General features: G+C 45.0%; 1 protein-coding gene across 3 annotated transcripts in view; it reads left to right on the top strand.

Annotated features, from left to right (window-relative positions):
* The window catches only part of OSGIN2 (oxidative stress induced growth inhibitor family member 2), a 42,380-nt gene that overhangs the window by 1,627 nt on the left and 19,042 nt on the right, over nt 1–21,711 (top strand). The window contains exons 1-3 of one of the 3 annotated variants that reach the window (XM_054018202.1): nt 8,437–8,559; nt 14,079–14,233; nt 21,120–21,256. In XM_054018202.1, the coding sequence (XP_053874177.1) occupies nt 8,516–8,559; nt 14,079–14,233; nt 21,120–21,256 (336 nt within the window). In that variant the 5' untranslated portion in view covers nt 8,437–8,515. Of the gene's footprint in view, nt 1–8,436; nt 8,560–9,987; nt 10,041–14,078; nt 14,234–21,119; nt 21,257–21,711 lie in introns of those variants that run through there. The other 2 variants (XM_054018201.1, XM_054018203.1) reach the window with 2 other exon arrangements.

Genomic DNA, 21,711 nt, shown 5'->3' with positions numbered 1-21,711 from the left:
CCCCTGAAGCTCCCATTGGCCGTGGTTCCCCGTTCCTGGCCAATGGGAGCTTCGGGCGGCGGTGCCTGGAGCAACCCCCTGGCCCCAGGGACATGGTGCCCTGATGGCTGCTTCTGAAAGCAGCGCGGGGCCTGCGGCACCATGGGGGGGGGCAAATCCCACGGGCCAGATCCAAAGCCCCATGGGCATTAGGGTGTGTCCGGGCACACCCGTGCGCACGCCTATGATCTTTACCCACGTATATGCAAAAATAATCAGTTTTTGTTGTGCCAGGCTAATGTAACAAAATAGTTCAGAATGATACAATTAAAGGACTTGAGTTTGCAAATGTTCTAGCAGTGAAATGGTGATTTCAAAATGCAATTAACTATTTTTTTTCTTTATAAATAAAAGTCTGGTATAAATTTGAGTTCAAATATACTTGTTGTTCTACAAAATCAAGACAAATGGCTTATCAGTGTAGTGAATTTCAGGAAATTTTTAGATCTAGTGGAAAAGAAGGAAGCTACAACCTTACAAAAATATTAACATGAAACTTTTCACTTGCATGAATTCTCGTACTTCATTATTGTTTGCTGTGTTGTTGACTTGTTGATCCCAGCATATGAGAGACAAGGTGGGTGAAGTAATATCTTTTATTTGACCAGCTTCTGTTGGTAAGAGAGAAGATCCTGAGCTCCACAACTCTCTCACCAACAGAAGTTGGTCCAATAAAAGCTTCTAAACTTGTTGTCCCTTTTTGACCCAAGCATCTAGTCAAAGTCCGGGGCCCTGGGCATGTTCCAGTTGAGAGTGGAAAGTGGTGATAGTCAAGTATTTCTTTGAGGGAGGTTTTGTTTATTTACAAAGAAAGCACAAAGTCCTGTGCCTCTGAATGCAGAAGGAATCAAATAGCAGGAAACCACTTCTTTTGCTCACAGCACCAAGAGCACTCTTCAGCCTGTACCTCTGACTCATAACCTCTGCCCTGATTTCTTCTAGGGTCAGTCACCATCTTTCAGCTGCTCCTTCAGGCTGTCTCCCTGGGTACATCTACACTGTGTGCCCCCCAAAAAACCCAACTTTGGGGCAGCAAGTCAAAGAGCCTGGGTCAACTGACTCTGGTTTATGGGGCTAAAAACAGCCAGTGTAGAGAGCAGGGCCGGCTTTAGGCCGATTCAGCCGATTCGGCTGAATTGGGCCCCGCGCCAAGAGGGCCCCGCGCTGCAGCTATCAACCCCGCCCCGCCCCCAGTTCACTTCCCCGGCCCCTCCTCCCCTCCCCTGAACGCCCCGCCCCCTCCCCTGCTTCCCGCGAATCAGAGATTCGCGGGAAGTCTGAGACGAAGCAGGGGCGGGCCGGCAGCACGAGGTAAGCTGGGGTGGGGGCGGGAGAAGGGCTCCGGGGAGGCGTGCCCATCCCGCAGGCCCCAGCGGCTCTGGCCCGGCTTGGCTCCAGCCCGGCCCAGTCCCCGCAGCTCGGGGCCCCCCGTCCCCCCCGCGGCTCGGCTCGGGTCCCCCCCCAGCGCGGCTTCCGCAGCGCGGCTGGGATCCCCCCCCACCCCCGGCGCGGCTCCTGCGGCGCGGCTCGGGTCCCCCCGGCCCCGGCCCCCCTGCGGCGCGGCTCGGGTGTTCCCCCCCCCCGGCGCGGCTTGCGCGGCATGGCTCGGGTCCCCCCCCCCCGGGCGCGGCTTCCGCGGCGCGGCGGGGATCCCCCCCCCACCCCCGGCGCGGCGGGGATTCCCCCCAGCGCGGCTCCTGCGGCGCGTCTCGGGTCCCCCCGTCCCCGGCCCCCCGGCAGCACGGCGTGGCTCGGGTCCCCCCGGCCCCCCGGCGGCGCAACGCGGCTTGGCCCCCCCCGGCGCGGCCCCCCTGCGGCGTGGCTGGGATCCCCCCCCGGTGCGGCCCCCCCCGCAGCGCGGCTCGGGTCCCCCCGCCCCCCCCCCCCGCAGCGCGGCTCGGGTCCTGGGGGCGGGGCTTGCAGCAAGCCCCGCCCCCAGGAATCGGACCCCGCTCTTGGTAAAGCCGGCCCTGGTAGAGAGTATCCAAGACCCTCCTCTCAATGGTTTCAGAACCCAGGCTCCAGACTCAAATGTCTATACTGCTATTAAAAAGCAACAGAGGGTCCTGTGGCACCTTTGAGACTAACAGAAGTACTGGGAGCATAAGCTTTCGTGGGTAAGAACCTCACTTCTTCATATGCAAGACGTGGGTAAGAGGTTCTTACCCACGAAAGCTTATGCTCCCAGTACTTCTGTTAGTCTCAAAGGTGCCACAGGACCCTCTGTTGCTTTTTACAGATTCAGACTAACACGGCTACCCCTCTGATACTATACTGCTATTCTTAGCCCTGTCTCATGCACCTGAGTCAGTTGACCTGGGCTCTGAGACTCCTGTTTTGAGTGTCTTTTGCAGTGTAAACATACCCTCTTTCACTTTCATTTTTCTCTGTGTTCTTTCTCACCTTCACCCCTATCTGGTAACAACACCCAGTCAAATCCTCCACCCACCTGGTGCTAGTTTCCGGGCAGACTCTGTTAGGACATGTCTACACTACAAAATTAGGTCAATGTAATTTAAATTGATATACAGCCACCACAGTAATTAATTCCATCTTTAATGTCCACAGTGGAGTGCTTGCATTGATTTAACTGACAGTGTTGAGCATTGTGGGGGCACTGACAGCCAGAGCCCCAATGCCAGGACTGACAGCTGGAGCCCCGCTGCCCAGGCTCTCCTTCCACCACACCTCAATCCCTTACCGGGAGGCTGCCCAGGCTCGGACTTGAGCTCCTCTTCCACCAAATCCGTCACTGGGAGGCAGCCCAGGTTTGGGCTCTCCCTCCCCAACTTCAATCCATCACCAAGAGGTGGCAGCAGGGCTCCTGCTGTCAGCCTCCTGTGGAGGGGTTCCAGCTGTCAGACCTGGGTGGCAATAGGCAATGTAAGCAACTCAGGATCTACATGGACAATGAATTGACCTAACTACATCTAAAGAAGATGATGCTGCATCTGACACAACCAGGTTGAGGGAATGGCAGCCACAAGACACAAAGAAAGCTCTTGGATTCAATGCAAGGCTCCTTGCTTGGACGCCACTGTTTCTTCCCTTCATGTTTGCACCATTGTCGTAGCCTTGGCTGAGCAGTCCAGAAGCTTTATTTTTTTCTCATTCAAAACGTCCATAAACAGTTCTGTCAGCGTTTTCTAGTACAGTCCTCCACAGACCAGAAACAGATAAAGTGCTCCTTTTCTTGGATACAGCCATCCTAGTCATCAACAAGTTTTACTGTAAATGACATATTTTCGCTGTGACTGTCGGGAGTGCAATCCATTATTATGGCATAGTACTTTGCCGAGCCACATCAATATGTTATGGAGCACCTTCCTTGCTATAAGGTCAATCAATTCATTTTGATTGTTTTGCCTCAGTAATTGTCCCTAGCTGCTTTATGAACTACTCAACGTAGGTTCACAGGCATGACATCGTCGTATTTCCCAAGGAGCTCTACCAAACTGGGGAATATTCCATTATTTTCAGTGAACAACTTATGCAACAAGCCCCGGAAAGCCAAATTATTCTTTGCAAGGAAGAGGGTAATTGAGATCAGATGCTCAAGCATGTTCCTCCAATACTGGGTTTCCACATTAATGCACTGGTTTTGTGTGTCTATGCATTTATTGAGCTTGAGCCTGAACTCAACTTCCATCCATTTGGAGTAGGCTGTAAAATGGCCTGGCGACTTTTCATGTTGCTTCAGAGCATCAGCTAAGTTATGCCAATTATTGTACCCGATCACTACTGCCTAAAGCCTGGTCTATGTTGTTCTATTTCAGCTATTTTTCCATCAAATTTGCAACTTGCTGCAACCTAGATTGCAATTGAGCTTTTTGCTTCCTATACTGAGCTCCTGAAGGCTTCTGTTGGGGCATCTTTTATTTTCTTTGGGGGAAAACAGACAGTATGAGGGAGAGCAGAAGTTTGTTCCTCAGTCTTAGAAAGTCATAGAATCATAGGACTGGAAGGGACCTCAAGAGGTCATCTAGTCCAGTCCCCTGCAGTCATAGCAGGACTAAGTATTATCTAGACCATCCCTGACTAACCTGCTCTTAAAAATATCCCGGGGTGGAGATTCCACAACCTCCCTAGGCAAATCCCTCTTGGTAGCTGTTCTCTACTTACTTTACCTGTAAAGGATTAAAAAGTCCCCCAGGTAAAGAAAAAAAAAAGTAGGCACCTGACCAAAAGAGCAAACAGGAAGGCTAGAACATTTTAAAATTGGGAAAGAAACTTTCCCTTTGTCTGTTGTTCTCTCTGGGCTGAAGAGACAGGCAGCAGGAATGCTGTGTACAGTTTAAACCAGATATGAAAACCATCAGATCATATCTAGAACTACTTTTAACAACCCAAATATGTAAGTAACTTAGGAATGTTTAGGAAGATGAGATTAGGTTTATTTCTGTTTATTTTTTAAGGCTTGTAGACCGTCTGTGCTAACCCTGGATGCTTTTGTTTGCTTGTTACCTTTAAGCTAACCCCCAAGAAAGCTATTTTGGGTGCTTAATTTTTGGAATTGCTCGTTTAAAATCTAGCAAAAGCCTAAGTTCCAGATATATTTTTTGTTCCTTTTTTTTTTTTTTAATCAAATTTACCTTTTTTAAGAACAGGACTGGATTTTTGGTGTCCTAAGAGGTTTGTGCATGTTGTTTGATAAGCTGGTAGCAACAGCTAATTTCCTTTGTTTTCTTTCTCAGCTCTTTCCCCGGGGGGCGGAGGGTGTGAAAGGGCCTAAGGGTACCCCACAGGGAGGAATTCCCAAGCGCTCCTTCCTGGGTCCAAGGGGTTTTTTTGCATTTAGATGGTGGCAGTGTTTACCAAGCCACAGTTAGAGAAAAGCTGTAACCTTGGGAGTCTAATACAAGCCTGGAGTGGCAAGTATTAATTTTTAAAATCCTTGCGAGCCCCCACCTTCTGTACTCTAAGTGACAGAGTGGGGATTCAGCCTTGACAGCCTCCCAGCTCAGGTAGACAGGGTTGCACTAGCTTTGCTCAAGTTAGCATGCTAAAAAATAGCAGCATGGACCTTGTGGCTCAGGCTAGCCACCTGAGCAATGACCCAGTGCGGTGGGTGGGCTCAGAGTTGGTGGCTAGCTCAGGCTGCAGCCTCCACACTGCTATTGTTAGCAGGGTAGCTCAAGCAGAATAAGTTTGAGCATGCCCACCCAGGCTGTGAGGCGCATTCCCAGCTGCAGTGTATACATACCCTGCTAAGGATCCTAAACTCTACCATGCTACTAATAATAGAGAGAGAGAGAACCAGAGGACCAATAAGATCACATGATTACAAAGGTTAACCCTATGCAAAACATTTTGGTGCAGAAATGGTTCTACATTATCTGGGACAAAATCCAGCAGTTAAATGTGTGGGTTCCACTCAAGACATTTCAACAGGGCTAGGGTTGCCAACCCTCCAGGATTGTCCTGGAGTCTCTAGGAATTAAAGATTATGTCATGTGATGAAACCTCCTGGAATACATCCAACCATAATTGGCAAACCTAAGCAGGGCCCAAAGAATTGGTCCGTCATGCACAGGCCAGGAATACAGACTTTCTGCAGCCCCACTACAGCTCACAGAAATCTGGTGGGTCACATGTTAGGCACTGTAATTTCAATATTTTTATATCACCACTGGTGTTTCAGGACATAAGCATTTGGCTGTAGGAAGAAACTTCTCCAATAGGCGGGTTATTCCATAATTGTCCATTATGGAGTGTCTTGCATCTTCCTCTCAAGTATCTGATGCAGGCTGCTGGTGGAAGCAGAATGCTGGACTACATGGGTTCCTGGCCTGATGAGGTACAGTGATTGCTAATGCTCCTATCTTTGGCTGCCATGGTCCTAACAGAGTTACTATCTGTGGGCTGTGTGAAGAAGGGTATTCCTGCAAGTGACAGGTTATGGGGGTGTTACAGCCTGTGTGGCGCAGGGAGCAATGGGGGAATTGTCTATTTTGTGTGGGGGAGAAAGTGCTGTTAATGCTGCCTCTGAGAGGTCAGAGAGGGTTTGTTTTCCAGGGGCAGGAGTTGCTCTGTGGGGGGTGGAGGGGTGTTGCTGTTTAGGGGCAGGGTGGAAGAAGGGACTATGGGGGAGTTGCTGTTTGGGGGCAGGGTAGAAGAAGGGGCTATGGGGGAGTTGCTGTTTAGGGGCAGGGTGGAAGAAGGGGCTCTGGGGGAGTTGCTGTATGGGGGCAGGGTAGAAGAAGGGACTATGGGGGAGTTGCTGTTTAGGGGCAGGGTGGAAGAAGGGACTATGAGGTGTTGCTGTATGGGGGCAGGGTAGAAGAAGGGACTATGGGGGAGTTGCTGTTTAGGGGCAGGGTGGAAGAAGGGACTATGAGGTGTTGCTGTATGGGGGCAGGGTAGAAGAAGGGACTATGGGGGAGTTGCTGTTTAGGGGCAGGGTGGAAGAAGGGACTATGAGGTGTTGCTGTTTGGGGGCAGGATAGAAGAAGGGGCTATGTGGGAGTTACTGTATGGGGGCAGGGTGGAAGAAGGGACTATGAGGTGTTGCTGTTTAGGGGCAGGGTGGAAGAAGGGACTATGAGGTGTTGCTGTTTAGAGGCAGGGTGGAAGAAGGGGTATGGGTGAGTTGCTGTTTGGGGGCAGGGTGGAAGAAGGGGCTCTGGGGGAGTTGCTGTATGGGGGCAGGGTAGAAGAAGGGACTATGAGGTGTTGCTGTTTAGGGGCAGGGTAGAAGAAGGGACTATGAGGTGTTGCTGTTTAGGGGCAGGGTAGAAGAAGGGGGTATGGGGGAGTTGCTGTTTAGGGGCAGGGTGGAAGAAGGGGGTATGGGGGAGTTGCTGTTTAGGGGCAGGGTAGAAGAAGGGGCTATGGGGGAGTTGCTGTTTAGGGGCAGGGTGGAAGAAGGGGCTATGGGGGAGTTGCTGTTTAGGGGCAGGGTGGAAGAAGGGGCTCTGGGGGAGTTGCTGTATGGGGGCAGGGTGGAAGAAGGGGGTATGGGGGAGTTGCTGTTTAGGGGCAGGGTGGAAGAAGGGGCTATGGGGGAGTTGCTGTTTGGGGGCAGGGTAGAAGAAGGGGGTATGGGGGAGTTGCTGTTTAGGGGCAGGGTGGAAGAAGGGGCTATGGGGGAGTTGCTGTTTGGGGGCAGGGTAGAAGAAGGGGGTATAGGGGAGTTGCTGTTTAGGGGCAGGGTGGAAGAAGGGGCTATGGGGGAGTTGCTGTTTGGGGGCAGGGTGGAAGAAGGGGGTATGGGGGAGTTGCTGTTTAGGGGCAGGGTGGAAGAAGGGGCTATGGGGGAGTTGCTGTTTGGGGGCAGGGTAGAAGAAGGGGGTATGGGGGAGTTGCTGTTTAGGGGCAGGGTGGAAGAAGGGGCTATGGGGGAGTTGCTGTTTGGGGGCAGGGTGGAAGAAGGGGCTCTGGGGGAGTTGCTGTTTGGGGGCAGGGTAGAAGAAGGGGGTATGGGGGAGTTGCTGTTTAGGGGCAGGGTGGAAGAAGGGGCTATGGGGGAGTTGCTGTTTGGGGGCAGGGTGGAAGAAGGGGGTATGGGGGAGTTGCTGTTTAGGGGCAGGGTGGAAGAAGGGGCTATGGGGGAGTTGCTGTTTAGGGGCAGGGTAGAAGAAGGGGTATGGGGGAGTTGCTGTTTAGGGGCAGGGTGGAAGAAGGGGCTATGGGGGAGTTGCTGTTTAGGGGCAGGGTAGAAGAAGGGGTATGGGGGAGTTGCTGTTTAGGGGCAGGGTGGAAGAAGGGGCTATGGGGGAGTTGCTGTTTAGGGGCAGGGTGGAAGAAGGGGCTATGGGGGAGTTGCTGTTTAGGGGCAGGGTGGAAGAAGGGGCTATGGGGGAGTTGCTGTTTAGGGGCAGGGTGGAAGAAGGGGGTATGGGGGAGTTGCTGTATGGGGGCAGGGTGGAAGAAGGGGGTATGGGGGAGTTGCTGTTTAGGGGCAGGGTGGAAGAAGGGGCTATGGGGGAGTTGCTGTTTAGGGGCAGGGTGGAAGAAGGGGCTCTGGGGAAGTTGCTGTTTAGGGGCAGGGTGGAAGAAGGAAGGGGTTGGGGCGTGTTGCTGTCTGGGGCCAGGGTGGGAGGCCTGGGGCTGTGACGGGTCGTAGGGACGAGCTCGCCCAGGACTGTGGTGCTGGGGCTGTTCACCCGCACAGGCCGGGATGCTCAATACCCCTTTTCCGAGGCTCCATCACCTCCCATCCTAACCCCGGCTGTGGCCCGCGATCAGGCTCTTGCGCGTCGCCTGCCGTGGTCCAGCCCCCCTCCCGCTTTCTCTCTCTCTCCGCAGCGTATCCACAGTCCCCGCCCAGGCGCGTCCCCATCCCCGCCGGTTCCGGCTCCTCCCCCGTGTGACCTGAGGCCGGCGGGCGGGGAGGAGGCACCGAGCCAGCCGGGCCCCAGTGCGGCGGCGGCGGCAGCGGCAGCGGGAGGAGGCGGAGCAGCGCAGCGCAGCCCGGACCCGCCGCCGCTCAGCTCAGCCGCCAGCCGGCTCCCCGCGCCCGCCCGCCCGCTCGCCCATGCCGGTGTGGTGCTGCCGCTGCTCCCTGGCCCGCCACTTCAGGTGAATCCCCGGGGGGACGGCCGTGGGGCCGCCGGTCTGTGGGGCCAGGCTCCTGCCCGCCCCCGTGCGGAAGCCGCACGCCGAGTCCCGCTGCCGGTTGAGAGAGGCCGGGGAAGCGCGAGGGGTGGGGGGGACACGCGGGGAGAGATGCTGCGGTCGCGAGGGCAATGGCCCTGATGGGGGTGGGGCAGTGGGATCCCCAGGGGAATGGCCGTGATGTGGGTAGGGGTGTATCCGGGGGAGAAGATGGGCGTTTGCGAAGGGTTTGGCCGTGATGGGGGTAGATGTGGGGTCCCCAGGGGAATGGCTGTGGTGGGGGGGCGATGGTGGAGTCACGAAGGGCTGTGATAAGGGTAGTGGGGGGGTGGGGGTTAAGGTGGGGTTGTGAAGGGAATGGCCATGATGGATGGGGGGGCAGGTTGTTGGGGTTGCCAGGGGAATGGCAGTAATGGAGGGTGGAGAGGCAGGGAGGTGAGGAGGTGGGGAGAATTATCATGATGGGGTAAAGGTGGGGGGCAGGGAGGTGGGGTCACAAAGGCAATGGTTGTGATGGGGATGGATGTGTGGGGGAATGGGGTCGCAAGGGGAATGACAGTGATGCGGGTAGAGGTGGGGAGGATGGGGGTGTTGCAAAGAGAATGGCCACGATCAGGGTAGAGATGTGGATGGCGGGGAGGTAGGGTCACCAGGGGAATGGCTGTGATGGTGGTGAAGGGGTGGGATGTCAGGGTCAAGAAGGGCTGTGATGAGAGTAGTGGGGGGGGCAGGATGGTGGGGTTGTGAAGGGAATGGCTGTGATGTGTGTTGGGGCGGGTAGGTGGGGTTGCAAGGGGAAAGACCACCTTGCAGGTAGGGAGCAGGGAGATGGTGTTGTGACAGGAATGGCTGTGATGTGGGTATGGGTATGGAGGTGAAGGAACAGGGATGGAGTATGAGCCGAATGGGGTGGGAGGAGACAGCTGTGGGGGGACAGGAATAGGGAGCAATGGAAGGATGTGGGGGCTCTTCTGGTTGTGGAATCACACATGGTCAAATATGTACACAAAAATGGGCTTGCCTAAGATTGTGTGCAGAAAATAACTGCATGCTATTTTTAAGGATGCAAATTCAGAGTATTTTGCTGAATATTTGGCGCTCATTGTAGTTTTTTAACCATAAAGTATTGTTGTTTTTTTAGGGAGCTATTTGTTGTCCACCCCTACTCCTATTTTGTCTTGTATATATGGAAGAATATATCTAGTGGTTAAAGCATAGGACTGGGAGTCGGGAGATCTAGTTTCTGTTCCTGAATGTGCCACAGAAATTGTGTGATTGGACAAATCACTTAAACTCTAGCTCTGTCTGCACTGAGCTTTATTCTCAAGCTTCTCTCTCCATTGTAACTTCACTGGTGCTAGCAGTGGTGAGCGCATTAGTGTAGACTGACTGCTGATGTTTCTACAGCCCTGTCATTTAACCTTGTTCAAGAGCATGTCTAGACGGTGAGAGATTGTAAGAAAAAGCTCAATTTAGACCAGGCTGTAGTGCCTTTGGCTCAGTATGCACAAGGTTTTGGTGCATTTACTCAACTGTAAAGTAGGGATTATAATAATTACTATGGGTGTTGGAAAAATTAATGTGCGGTATTCTTGTAGTCTTAAACTTTGAATGGACTGAGACACTGTCAACTTAGAAATCCTGTTATAAACAAACATTTGTTTACTTATTACTTTAGCACTTTAGATTAAAAGTGAAAGAATTGAAAGGTGGGAAAAAATTATACTAGTCACTATTTATGCTGTTTGTATACTTCTCTTCTGTTTCAACTTGGACAGTGAAAATTAGTGAAGTAGTTTTCACATTTGTTGATTCTCCCTTTTATTTCTGGGTTCTTAGTACTTCAGTGTCTGGGTTTCAAACACTGAATGGGATTTTCTTTAATGAACAACTATTTTCAGTGGACATTTGTTTTAAAAACATTTTTATTGGTGTTAACATTTTTAAAAGCTTGTTTTTACAAAATTTAAATTTGAGCCTATATTTTAGTGGAGAGTAAAACCTGTATTTTATCTCCCACCCAAGGGTGGGCTTAGCAGAAGTATTTTTCTAAAAATTGTACTGGAATAGGAATCACTTAAAATTGGAAATTGTCTATTGAAGAAAGGGTGGCTTAAATTAAGTTTTCACTATTTTAAAATGTATAGCATTGTGTAAGGCATGCTTCCTACAAAATCATGCTGCGGCCAGTTAAATGATAGATGCTACAGAAGAATTTGATATTATTTGGTCTGGAAAAAAAATCTTGACTTAGATTATATATAAATAATAGAAAATCTAACTTTTTCCCTGACAATTTTTCTGCACTGATAACTAAAAAATCAAAACAAAAAAACCTAAAAGTATTAGCTTGCAATAAATAAGGAAGTTAATTTTAAATTTGGTTATCTGAAGAAAACATACTATTAGATGCCTTTGTTATGACCATGATAACATTATTTGGCCCTGACTCTGTAACTGACAAACCGTTGTGCCCACTTGTAGTTATTCAGGATAAGAGCCATAGTCATGTTAGCAAATCTCCCCCACTCCCAAAGTTGTCTACCAAGGCTACAATGATGTGTTATCCTTGTTACAGAAAAATTGTTTTGGGTTTTGCGTTCATATTTGGTTTAAGATTAGAAAGAAGATGGCATTAGTAACTCCATAGTTAAGACCTCATTGAGATTTTCACTTAAAGTAGGACTAAAATTGCTGTTTCACATTGTAATGATTAAACTTAGTCTCTGGACCTGACACGATAACTCTTCAGAGAACAAAGTAATTTTCTATGTAATATTTTAATCACATATACTAACTTAAGTAGAGGATACATTTTTAATTGGCCCACTTTTGAATTTATCATGTTTTCTTCACATTTCTTTTGGTACCTCTAGCTAAACATTCATAGTCCCTACAAACTCCAAATGTGTCTTTTATGTTCAAATAATGCTGCAGACCAGATGCAGATCACTTTTGAAATTTCACAGTTAATCTCAATTCTTTTCTTTTAATCAGACTTTTGAGCCTTTGTAATTGACTGATCATATCCATCAACTACTTCTGATATCCCAGGTTGGGCTGTAACGGGGAGAGAGGAATCTGGGTGTGAGTGGGGATGTGAGGAGAAAGGCTTTGGGGATTCTAAGGGGTTGAATGAAATTTTGCAGAGAGAAGGTTAGCAGGAATGCTTTGAATTTGGTTTTATTTGTTAGTTAGGAATTAGAGTAGAAATCTACATATTATGTGTATGTGTAGGTTTATTATGTGTATGGTTGCCATTAGGCTACATGTTGGTTCCTCGAGATGTGGATGGAGATATATGGAGTGTGGTTGGACGGAGTTAATTGGAAAAGGGAACTGATGAGTGGAGTGTCGGTAATGTGTTGAGTTGTTTAGCTGCTTTTTTTTTCTTTTCGTGGTTGTGCTGGTGCAGTCCTACAGTCTTAACTCAAAGTTAACGAAGATTTTTTCTTTAGGATATAAATTAAAAGTTGGATTCAGTTAAATACTTAAAGAACAGTGCTTTTAGTTTAATTTTAATGTACTGTTCTCTGTTACCTGGCTGATAAAGAACCAAGAAGAAATGCATCTCAGATAGTTTCTATCATGGGATAAACACAGTGAATATATGGTGTTGCATCCTACTACAGAAGAATCCACATTGTCAAGGACACCGCAGTCCTTCAATTTTGGCTGGGAACTTAGAACTTCAAACCAAATGGTACAGTGCAGTATATTTGAATCTTAGAGAAGAGTATCTGTATACAAGATACTGCTGCCTAACTAAAGAATATGTTACGCACTTAATATGCACACAAACACGTCTCAGTGACACCTTATTACTTTTAACATTATGGATGCCAAGAACATAATAGGGGAGACAAAGAATAGTTAGATTTAAAGAGACACTGCTGGTTGATTTAGGTGCACAATTTAGATGTGTAAAAACAGGTTTTTGCAACATTTAAAATTAGTAAAAATATTCTCATGATTTTCCTTTTAAATATTCCAATATAAAGTTATTTGTTTAAACTGAGTCTGCTACAGTGCTTGGAAATCAAACTTTGCAGAACTATGCAAGTTCATTTGAGAACAAATATGCTGTTGGAGGAGGAGTGAGATGAAACTAATCTATTTTTACTTTTCAAGCTGAGTGAAATTGAAAAAATCATTTTTTTAAGGAAGCAAATAACTATCATCACAGTAGGCTAGTGATACAATAACAGTAATTGTCAGTTTTAGTAGACTCAGTAAGACAGTGAACCTCTTTACTCCAGTTTCTGGGGAAAATAGGTGGAGAGGCACTTACTAGCATTGTCCAGCCATGCCGGAAGAAAGACAGGAGACAATGGATATGGTTTAATTAGTCAGCAACTTTATTCACTTAAAATATCTGGGAGTACCTGCCTGATTGGGAAGGGGTAATACTGGAGTTTTGGTGTCCCTGTCCTTAAACACAGTCCTACAAAAGTGAATTACATTTTTAAATGATTTCATAGTATAAATAATCCGAAGTGCCCTACAATAGGTAAGAACTTGATTTTTAGATTACTTTTAACCTGCCAGTGTCCTTTTAGATATACCAATAAAGAATGTGGTCCATTAACACCACAAAATGATTCGAAGAGAGGAGTTTGTATGGTGCTTAATGATTTGTTTAATCTAACAGAAATCCAAGTAGTCTATAAACTTCTTGGGACAAGGAACTATTTTGAGGTAGTTATCTCACACTTGGCCACTGTAAAACAAATAGTGAATTTTTGAATCTAAAGGGATTATATATTATTGGGAGTGAATTTAGCAGAAACAGTCTATTGACATCGTTCTTGTTCAACTCAGAACATCTGTGAGTTCATTAGAGAGTCTGTTAATTATTTTTAATAAGGTATTTTTGCATTGAACTGGAGTTGTAATTTGAATATAAATTACCCCAGATGTAAGTAATTTATCAATTACATGTCTAGTAAAACTTTGGAAAGTATTGCATTTAATTTTTTGACCAATTTAGGGGAAAAAACCTTTGTAATTAAATATCATATTTATAGGTTGATAAATGTCTGACCTAAGCTTTGGCATTGCTGAAAGCCTGGTAGGCAGTTATTGCCAAGAACCAAATACTTATTACATTTGAGGTATAAAAAGGATGTGGGGAAAGCAATAGTTTAAATCACTAGATTTATAATCAGACACTGAATTTGAATGAGACACACATTAGATTATATTCTGCAGGTCCTTTTCTTTTGCCGCCTGTATCCTTTTGTGGTCTTTTTTGGAGGAAATATTTTTTCCCCATTATTGTAGCAAAGAAGCAATATTCGGTGTGGGAAAAGTTATACTGAAGAATAAAATTCTGTATGTGAACTGATTAGTGTTTGTTTTTACTTTTGCGTAATGCAATCAAAGTTTTTTATCATTTCAACAGTTTTAAGGCAATGTTCCAATAGCGACTTAATTTTTGAAGAATGTGCTGTAATGCTCAATTGATGTTTTTTCTCAAATAGAAATTACAGTGGCCCTGAAAGCGAAGGACAACTTTTGAGCTCCTTAGTGCAGCATTTTGGTGACAACCTTGGGAGGAAAGATAAAAGAATGCCCTTACTAGAAGAAACCACTCTGACTGGGGACCCGCTCCTGACTGTGCCAATAGTAATAATAGGTGAGTTATTTCCAGAGATTATTTTGTGTTCTCTGGCACTACCATTACTTTTTAAGAACCAGGAATGCAAATCCATTTATAATTAAATAAGTTGATGTTTGCCAAATGATAACCCATCTCCAAGGTGAAGGTGTTTATTAGATTGATACAATTAGTATAGTTAACAGTATTACCATCATGTTGTCATTAAGTCAAATGACTGGTTATCATTGAAATGTATTTGAACTGAAAATGCTTATTTTACTGGAAGATGTTGAGGCAGCAATGTTCGGACGTGGATGATGAGTTTGTTGGCAGATACCAGATTTGAGTTCAGTAGAGATTTAGGCCTCAATTCTGCAATCTGATATACTTGAACATACCCTTATGCCTGCATGAAGTCCTACTTATGTCATTAAGACTGGGCATGGGGAAGGCTTTGTTTGAATGGATTAGATTGGAAGATGCAAACATTACAGTTAGACAATTTGTGTACAGTACAGTTAGACTTATAATGTCTCAATAACTATCAGGGTGGATTGATTTAAATCAAAATTGATTATTTTACTCTCTGTAATCATCATTTAAATCAGCAAGCAGGAATCAATTAAAATTGATTTTTAATCATGTTTTGCATTTTACTTTTTACTTATTCTCCTAACATGGTTTTGCAACTAACTGATTTATTAAACTAAGGAAGCAATATCTGCAGTTAGTGAATTCAACGGATTGTTTCTTGTCGTCATGTCCTTTGATACTTCAGAACTAGTAGAGCTCATCCTCTCACACCTAGTTTAAAATAAAAAAAAAAAAAAATGGAGATATACACCTATCTCATAGAACTGGAAGGTCATTGAGTCCAGCCCCCTGCCTTCACTAGCAGGACCAAGTACTGATTTTTGCCCCAGATCCCTAAGTGGCCCCCTCAAGGATTGAACTCTCAACCATGGGTTTAGCAGGCCAATGCTCAAACCACTGAGCTACCCCTCCCCCCAGTTTATAATAAATAAATAAATAAATAAAATTTATTATTTATAAATAGTTTATTAGATTGGAAGAGAAAACAAGCTTTCCTGGTTTGTCAACATCTGTTGGTTTTTAGCTTTGAACTAATCATGGAACTCAACTAACTGAAATTAATGAAGAAAATATTCTCTCTGTACCTCCAGAAGAGCCTACAGCTGTCAAAAGCTGTTTTAGCACTTCAGTAGACTGTGGTTCCAGGTGCCTAGCCAGCGACTTCAACCTGTTTGATTTTCTTCAAAACTTTGGCAGAAAACATATACTGCTTAATTTTTTGTATCTAGTTTCAATTTTAAAAATTCAATTTGTGTTTATTTTAAATCACTGATTTTTTTTTTTAATCCATCCTGAACTGTATTTATTCATACTTTTTTTCTGAAACAGCAATCACTATAGTGTCTAGGTGCTGTTAGCAATTAAAATCATCACACCATAAAACTGATTCTTCACAAGATAATCAGTTTAAGTTGTTAAACTGTAGACTTGATAAAACAGTTTATTAAAGGCTTGTACTATAAAGGTTGCCAAATGACAAACTGCTAGAAGAAATAAATTCTTCAGGAGTGGATCCTGTGGATATGTCCATACTGCAATAAAACACCTGTGGCTGGCCCATGTCAGCTGACTCAGGCTATGGGGCCATACAGTTGCGGTGTAGATATCCAGGCTTGGGCTGGAGCTTGAGTTCTGGGATCCTCCTCAACTGCTGAATTGTCAAAGCAAGGTGCTGAATTCTATCTCATCTGATGGATCATTATTAGCCAAACACAGTGCCCATAAGAATATGTTAACCTGGAGATGACAGAGGCTTCTATTGCTATGGTGAGTTTCATACCTTGCAGGAAGAGATGGTGTCCTGGCATTTCTGCTAGTCATAGTCCAGAACTGCCATATGGTTCCTGATTCAAAACTTGCACTGGTTTTCAATAATTGTGCATTATGCAAATACCTGTGCTAAGTACTGCTGCTGCCTTCAGAACTCCTCTACTTGCCCACATCAAATGCAGCAGCCATGACTTCTTCCAGTGAAAAATAAACGTTTTTATCCCAAATATGTCCGAACACTTTTTTTAATCCTGTATTTTAGAACTGGAAATCTTATAACTTGATCCCCTCAGTGGACAGCCTATTAGCCCTAATATGCACCTGTTCCAATAAGAAGTCTTAAAAAAAAATTGAAATAATACTTTAGTAAGACAGAATAAAAGAATGGCAAATTTGTTCACTGTATTTCATCTTGATCTTTTTCCAAGTGCCTCTATGCTTTCTCCTGTGCTACCTCTTGTGACTGAAATGATCTCCCTCATCATGTATGCCATGTAATCTCCCAGTCTTCCTTCCCATCCCTCATTCATGGCCCATTGTTCTTTTAGCTTCCCAATGTTAGAGCATGTCTACACTTGCCATTTAAAGTGCAAAAAGTCCCTTTTTTGCACAAAAAACATGGGAGCATCTACACTTGCCAATGATTTTTTGAGGTGAAACACAGAAGTTTTACCGCAAACAGAAAACCACCTCCATGAGAGGCATACAGTTCTTACTGGTGATACTTTTGCGCATAGGCGCTGACTCTGTGGGTGCTCTGGGGCTGGAGCACCCACGGGGAAAAATTGGTGGGTGCAGAGCACCCACTGGCAGCTCCCCGCCCCGCCCCCCCCCCGCCTTTCCAGCTCACCTCTGCCTCCGCTCTGCCTCCTCCCCTGAGCGGCCACCGTGTCCTGCTTCTCTCCCCTCCCTCCCAGCACTTGCGCCGCGAAACAGCTGTTTTGCGCGGCAAGCCTGGGAGGGAGGGGCGAGGAGGAGGAATGCAGCACGCTTGGGGAAGAGGCGGGACCAGGGCTTGGATTTGGGGAGGGATCCAATAGGGGCAGGGAGGGGGCGGAGTCGGGCCAGGGCTAGGGGGCACAAGCTTTTGCAGTGATGTGCAAGTGAAGAAACGTTCTTCCTGTTTACACAGGTTTTAGCCTCCAGAGGATATCACACAGTGCCTAGGTGACCACTCTGGCCAGCAGCTCTGCTGCTCTGATGCCAGGTAAACAGATGTCCGCCCCTCCCCCTGTAAAGCCCTGGGAACTTTGAAACTCCCCTTCCTGTTTTCTTGGCAAGTGCTCACTTATCTGGCCTGGTGACAATGGCTGCTCCCCCGGGCAAATGGTCCCCTGCTTGGAGCAATGATGAGCTACTGCAGCTGATCAGTGTTTGGGGAGAGGAGGCTGTGCAGGGACCCAGGATGCCCCACGATCTCTCCCCCCCCCCCCCCTTCCCTCAAGACCTATCCTCAAAATGGAGAGAGCTGCACTGTGGGATAGCTGCCCTCAGTGTGCTGCTCTCATCCATGATGGAAGTGCTGCAAATGTGAACATGATCTGATGCCTGTGGAAGTAAGTGAGAACACAAACCAGCGCCTTTCTTTTACTGGTTCCCTATCACCAGTGAAACTGATAGCGCAAAAACTCTGCAAGTGTAGACATAGCCTTAGTGTCTTCCCACTGCACAAATTTAGTAATTAAACGACTAACATGATGTATTCATTACACAATTATCTTGACCTTATATTGTCCTTCCCTTAATCTCCCCTGACCTTTGTCTGTCATCTTTCCCTATCTTGTGTGTAATTTAGGACTTGATCCTGCAAATCCTTATTCATGCAGATAGTACTTACTAAGATAAATAGTGCTGTTGGGACTTGGAGAGATTTTTTTAGGGTAACTTACTTTTAAGTTACTTATTTTTTATTCTTTGCTGCCACAGTATTAGTAGTGCTTCGTGTTCACAGTTTTGTAGCCAGGGCTTGGTTTTCCTAGTGTGTTGTGAAATACAAATATTTATTTGGCATTTATTAAGTAGAAGAAAGGTAAAGAGAGAGGGGAAAACTCAGAAGATTAAACAAATCTTCATTTAACAAACTCCCTCTTGTTGTAAAAAGTGTTTTACTGGGGAAAAGTCTTTCAATAAATGTTTCTAAAATATCGCTAAAGGGACACCATCAATTTGAAAATCGTGCTTCTGTCTGAAAACTTTGCACCTACTTTCATTAAAAGTAACATCAAAGATTACTACTGCTAGGTGATGGACAAAGTCCAAGACACATACTAAATAGAATTAATCAGAACAGGTACGTTTACCTTATTTTATCATTGAATTTAACATATAAATATAAGTGAGGCAATATTTCTCCTCCTTCCGATTGGGACAATAGAGATGGTTCTCCACTCATGGAGAAACCAATGTCTATACTTCATCCTGTTCCTGATCCCCAAGAGATTGGGAGGGAACAGAACACTTTTGAATTTGATTTATTTTAACAAGTTTCTGCAAATGCCAAAGTTCAAGATAGTCCTCCCCTCCCCCCGGATCTTGGATACTTCCTGTGCTAAACAAACACCTTAGCTTTTGAACTCAGTCTATTTTGCCCAGAATGCAGTTCATTCTCCTGTAAACACAAGTTCCCTTAAGTTCTCATCCAAAAAACAATGTTTGCAATAACCGCTTTTACATTCATTGGTTTACAAAGATGGCTATTTGCACTACAGTGTCTTAATTTATGATAGTGAGGGTTCTTTTATCATAGATTACTGTTGACCAAGACCCACTTCTACCATTATGCAATCAGCCAGTATTTATATAACTAGATGAAGGGGTGGTTGGAGTTTAAAATTAAAATGTATATTATTTATTTATACTGCAGTAATACCTAGATGCCTCAATGAGGATCAGGGCCCCATTATGATAGGCACTGTAGAAAAATGTGATTCCTGCCCTGAAGAGCTTACCATCTAAAAATATATATTTTATTTAAAACCATTTGATCAGAAAATCATCCGAGGCCCATCTACATTACAATGTTAATAAAGTCAGGGGGCCCAGTTGTGTTATGTTGTGCGCAGGACTTTGTTTTCCCTGTAATTGGTTAAATCTTTGACCCAGTCATGGGGGACATTCTTGTAGTGTAGATGAAACCTCAGAGTGTCTCCGTAACCAGGTTTATTATTTAATTATAGGCTGATACTACTCATCTTTTATTGCTGTCAGTTACTCTATTAGCGTAAGTGGCAGAGGTCTGTGCAGTGGATCTAAATGTGAAGCACTTGGGCATTTATATGGCACTCATTATAATATCCATGAGGAAACTAACAATTCTGTCTTCAGAGTAAAGTTGGAATAGTGTACAGTAAATAAGGGCAATATTGAACAATGAGGATAAAACAAAATATTGAATAGTTGCTCATTAAATGAGCACCATCCATTCTATATACTAGATGAGGCAGGGATGCTGTGGAAAAAATAATATGTAATTAGAGATTATATCATGCATAGGGGACCAAATTAAGGTTGCATAGGCAACCGTAATTCTGGCTTCTCATAACTTTTAAGGGTTGACTTTGCAAACTTAGTAATGTTCTTTTAACATAGTATTTCTGTGTGTATAGTGTATTATGCTAATGTTTAGATGACAACCAAATCAAGGTCCTATAGTGCTGGGTACTGGCGATGCATGTAGTAGTTGACTGGCTCTGATGTTTAACTTGGTTACAGAGACACTTAAATCCCATCCACTTTGCAATTTTCTCTCCTATTGTAACCAATTCTCCAACAACTCCGCTGTAATCAGTTCTACTGATTCTACTAGTTATAGTATTGACAAAGCAGAAATGTCTTATAAATCAGCTCGAAAGTTGATGCAATTGAACTTGCAATTGACACCTTTGTTTTGATATTGTCACATTTTGTGGTGAGCTCCTTTTCTACTCTTTTTCAAACCAGTTCATATTTGTCATCACTAAATGGCTTCGCTAACCATAGAAAGAAGGGCAAGTAGACAAAACTCACTGTCTATCAAATTCTGTTGCCAGATTGGATGTATATTGTGTTATATTTTGAGTGACCGAGTTTTTTATTGTAATCAGTCCTACATTGACCTACACTGGCATACTTCTGGTTTTAGATTTTCATAACTTGTGCTTTATCAGGAGTTCCCCCCACCCCAAAAAGTTTGAGACTGGCTTAAATATCATGTTTGTATTCATAGATTCTAGGACTGGAAGGGACCTCGAGAGATCATCGAGTCTAGTCCCCTGCCCTCATGGCAGGACCAAATACTGTCTTAGACCATCCCTGATAGATATTTATCTAACCTACTCTTAAATAAATATCTCCAGAGATGGAGATTCCACAACCTCCCTAGGCAATTTATTCCAGTGTTTAACTGCCCTGACAGTTAGGAACTTTTTCCTAATGTCCATCCTAAACCTCCCTTGCTGCAGTTTAAGCCCATTGCTTCTTGTTCTATCCTTAGAGGCTAAGGATGAACAAGTTTTCTCCCTCCTCCTTATGACACCTTTTTAGATACCTGAAAACTGCTATCATGTCCCCTCTCAGTTTTCTCTTTTCCAAACTAAACAAACCCAATTCTTTCAGCCTTCCTTCATAGGTCATGTTCTCTAGACCTTTAATCATTCTTGTTGCTCTTCTCTGGACCCTCTCCAATTTCTCCACATCTTTCTTGAAATGCGGTGCCCAGAACTGGACACAATACTCCAGTTGAGGCCTAACCAGCGCAGAGTAGAGCGGAAGAATGACTTCTCGTGTCTTGCTCAGAATACTCCTACTCTTCTCTTTTTAATCAACTATTCTCCCCCACTACCCAAAAAGCATTCTGCAGGGTTGTTTTTTGAAAAGGTCCTCCATGCTAGGATTTATTGTAATGTGAAGATTTTAGCCTGTAAGCTTTTCTGAGTAGGGATAGTATGCTATATGCATAGCATATTTGGGGACATTGCTACAATATAATAATTTTACTACTTCTGTGGTAATATACAAACCTTAGCTGTTGTAATAAGACTTCTTAAAATGTTTAAAATGTTTTAACTTTTGTTTTTAATAGGGAATGGACCTTCAGGAATTTGTCTTTCTTACATGCTGTCTGGGTATAGGCCATATTTGTCTCCTGAAGCTGTACATCCAAATCCCATTTTGCATAGTAAATTAGAAGAAGCTAGACATCTCTCTATTGTTGACCAAGTAAGTTTTCACTAACACTTCATCCAGTTGTTTTCCTTTAACAGACGAAACTAATAAACACTTTGTTTCCTTTTATGAGCTTCTTAAGATCCTTTATAGTCATTTAAGATATGTAATGCCATTGGCATGCTCTTAACCTGCAAAGAATTCTTCAAGACCTACACTATTACTCCTCGAGGAAGGCATGGTATAAGCATAGTAGTGGGAGCCAGCAACTCCCACTGTGGCCTTGAGCAAGTCACCTGATCTCTCTCCCTCCATTTTTTCACCTGTAAAATGAAGATCATATTTGTAAAGGGGTTTGAATGTGTAAACTGCTAACTAAGTGATAATTATTAATTCAGAAATTTAAGAAAGCTACTTTATGGAGATCCAGCATACTTTATCCAGTCACAATTAAAATATTTAACAAGTTGTTAATCAACATTCAGCATCTTCACTTGCACAAAAATAAC

Source organism: Malaclemys terrapin, chromosome 2, assembly GCF_027887155.1.
Source record: "Malaclemys terrapin pileata isolate rMalTer1 chromosome 2, rMalTer1.hap1, whole genome shotgun sequence".
Lineage (NCBI taxonomy): Eukaryota > Metazoa > Chordata > Testudines > Emydidae > Malaclemys > Malaclemys terrapin.
The sequence above is the reverse complement of the archived record's forward strand: the minus strand, read 5'-3'. Positions and strand labels throughout refer to the sequence as shown.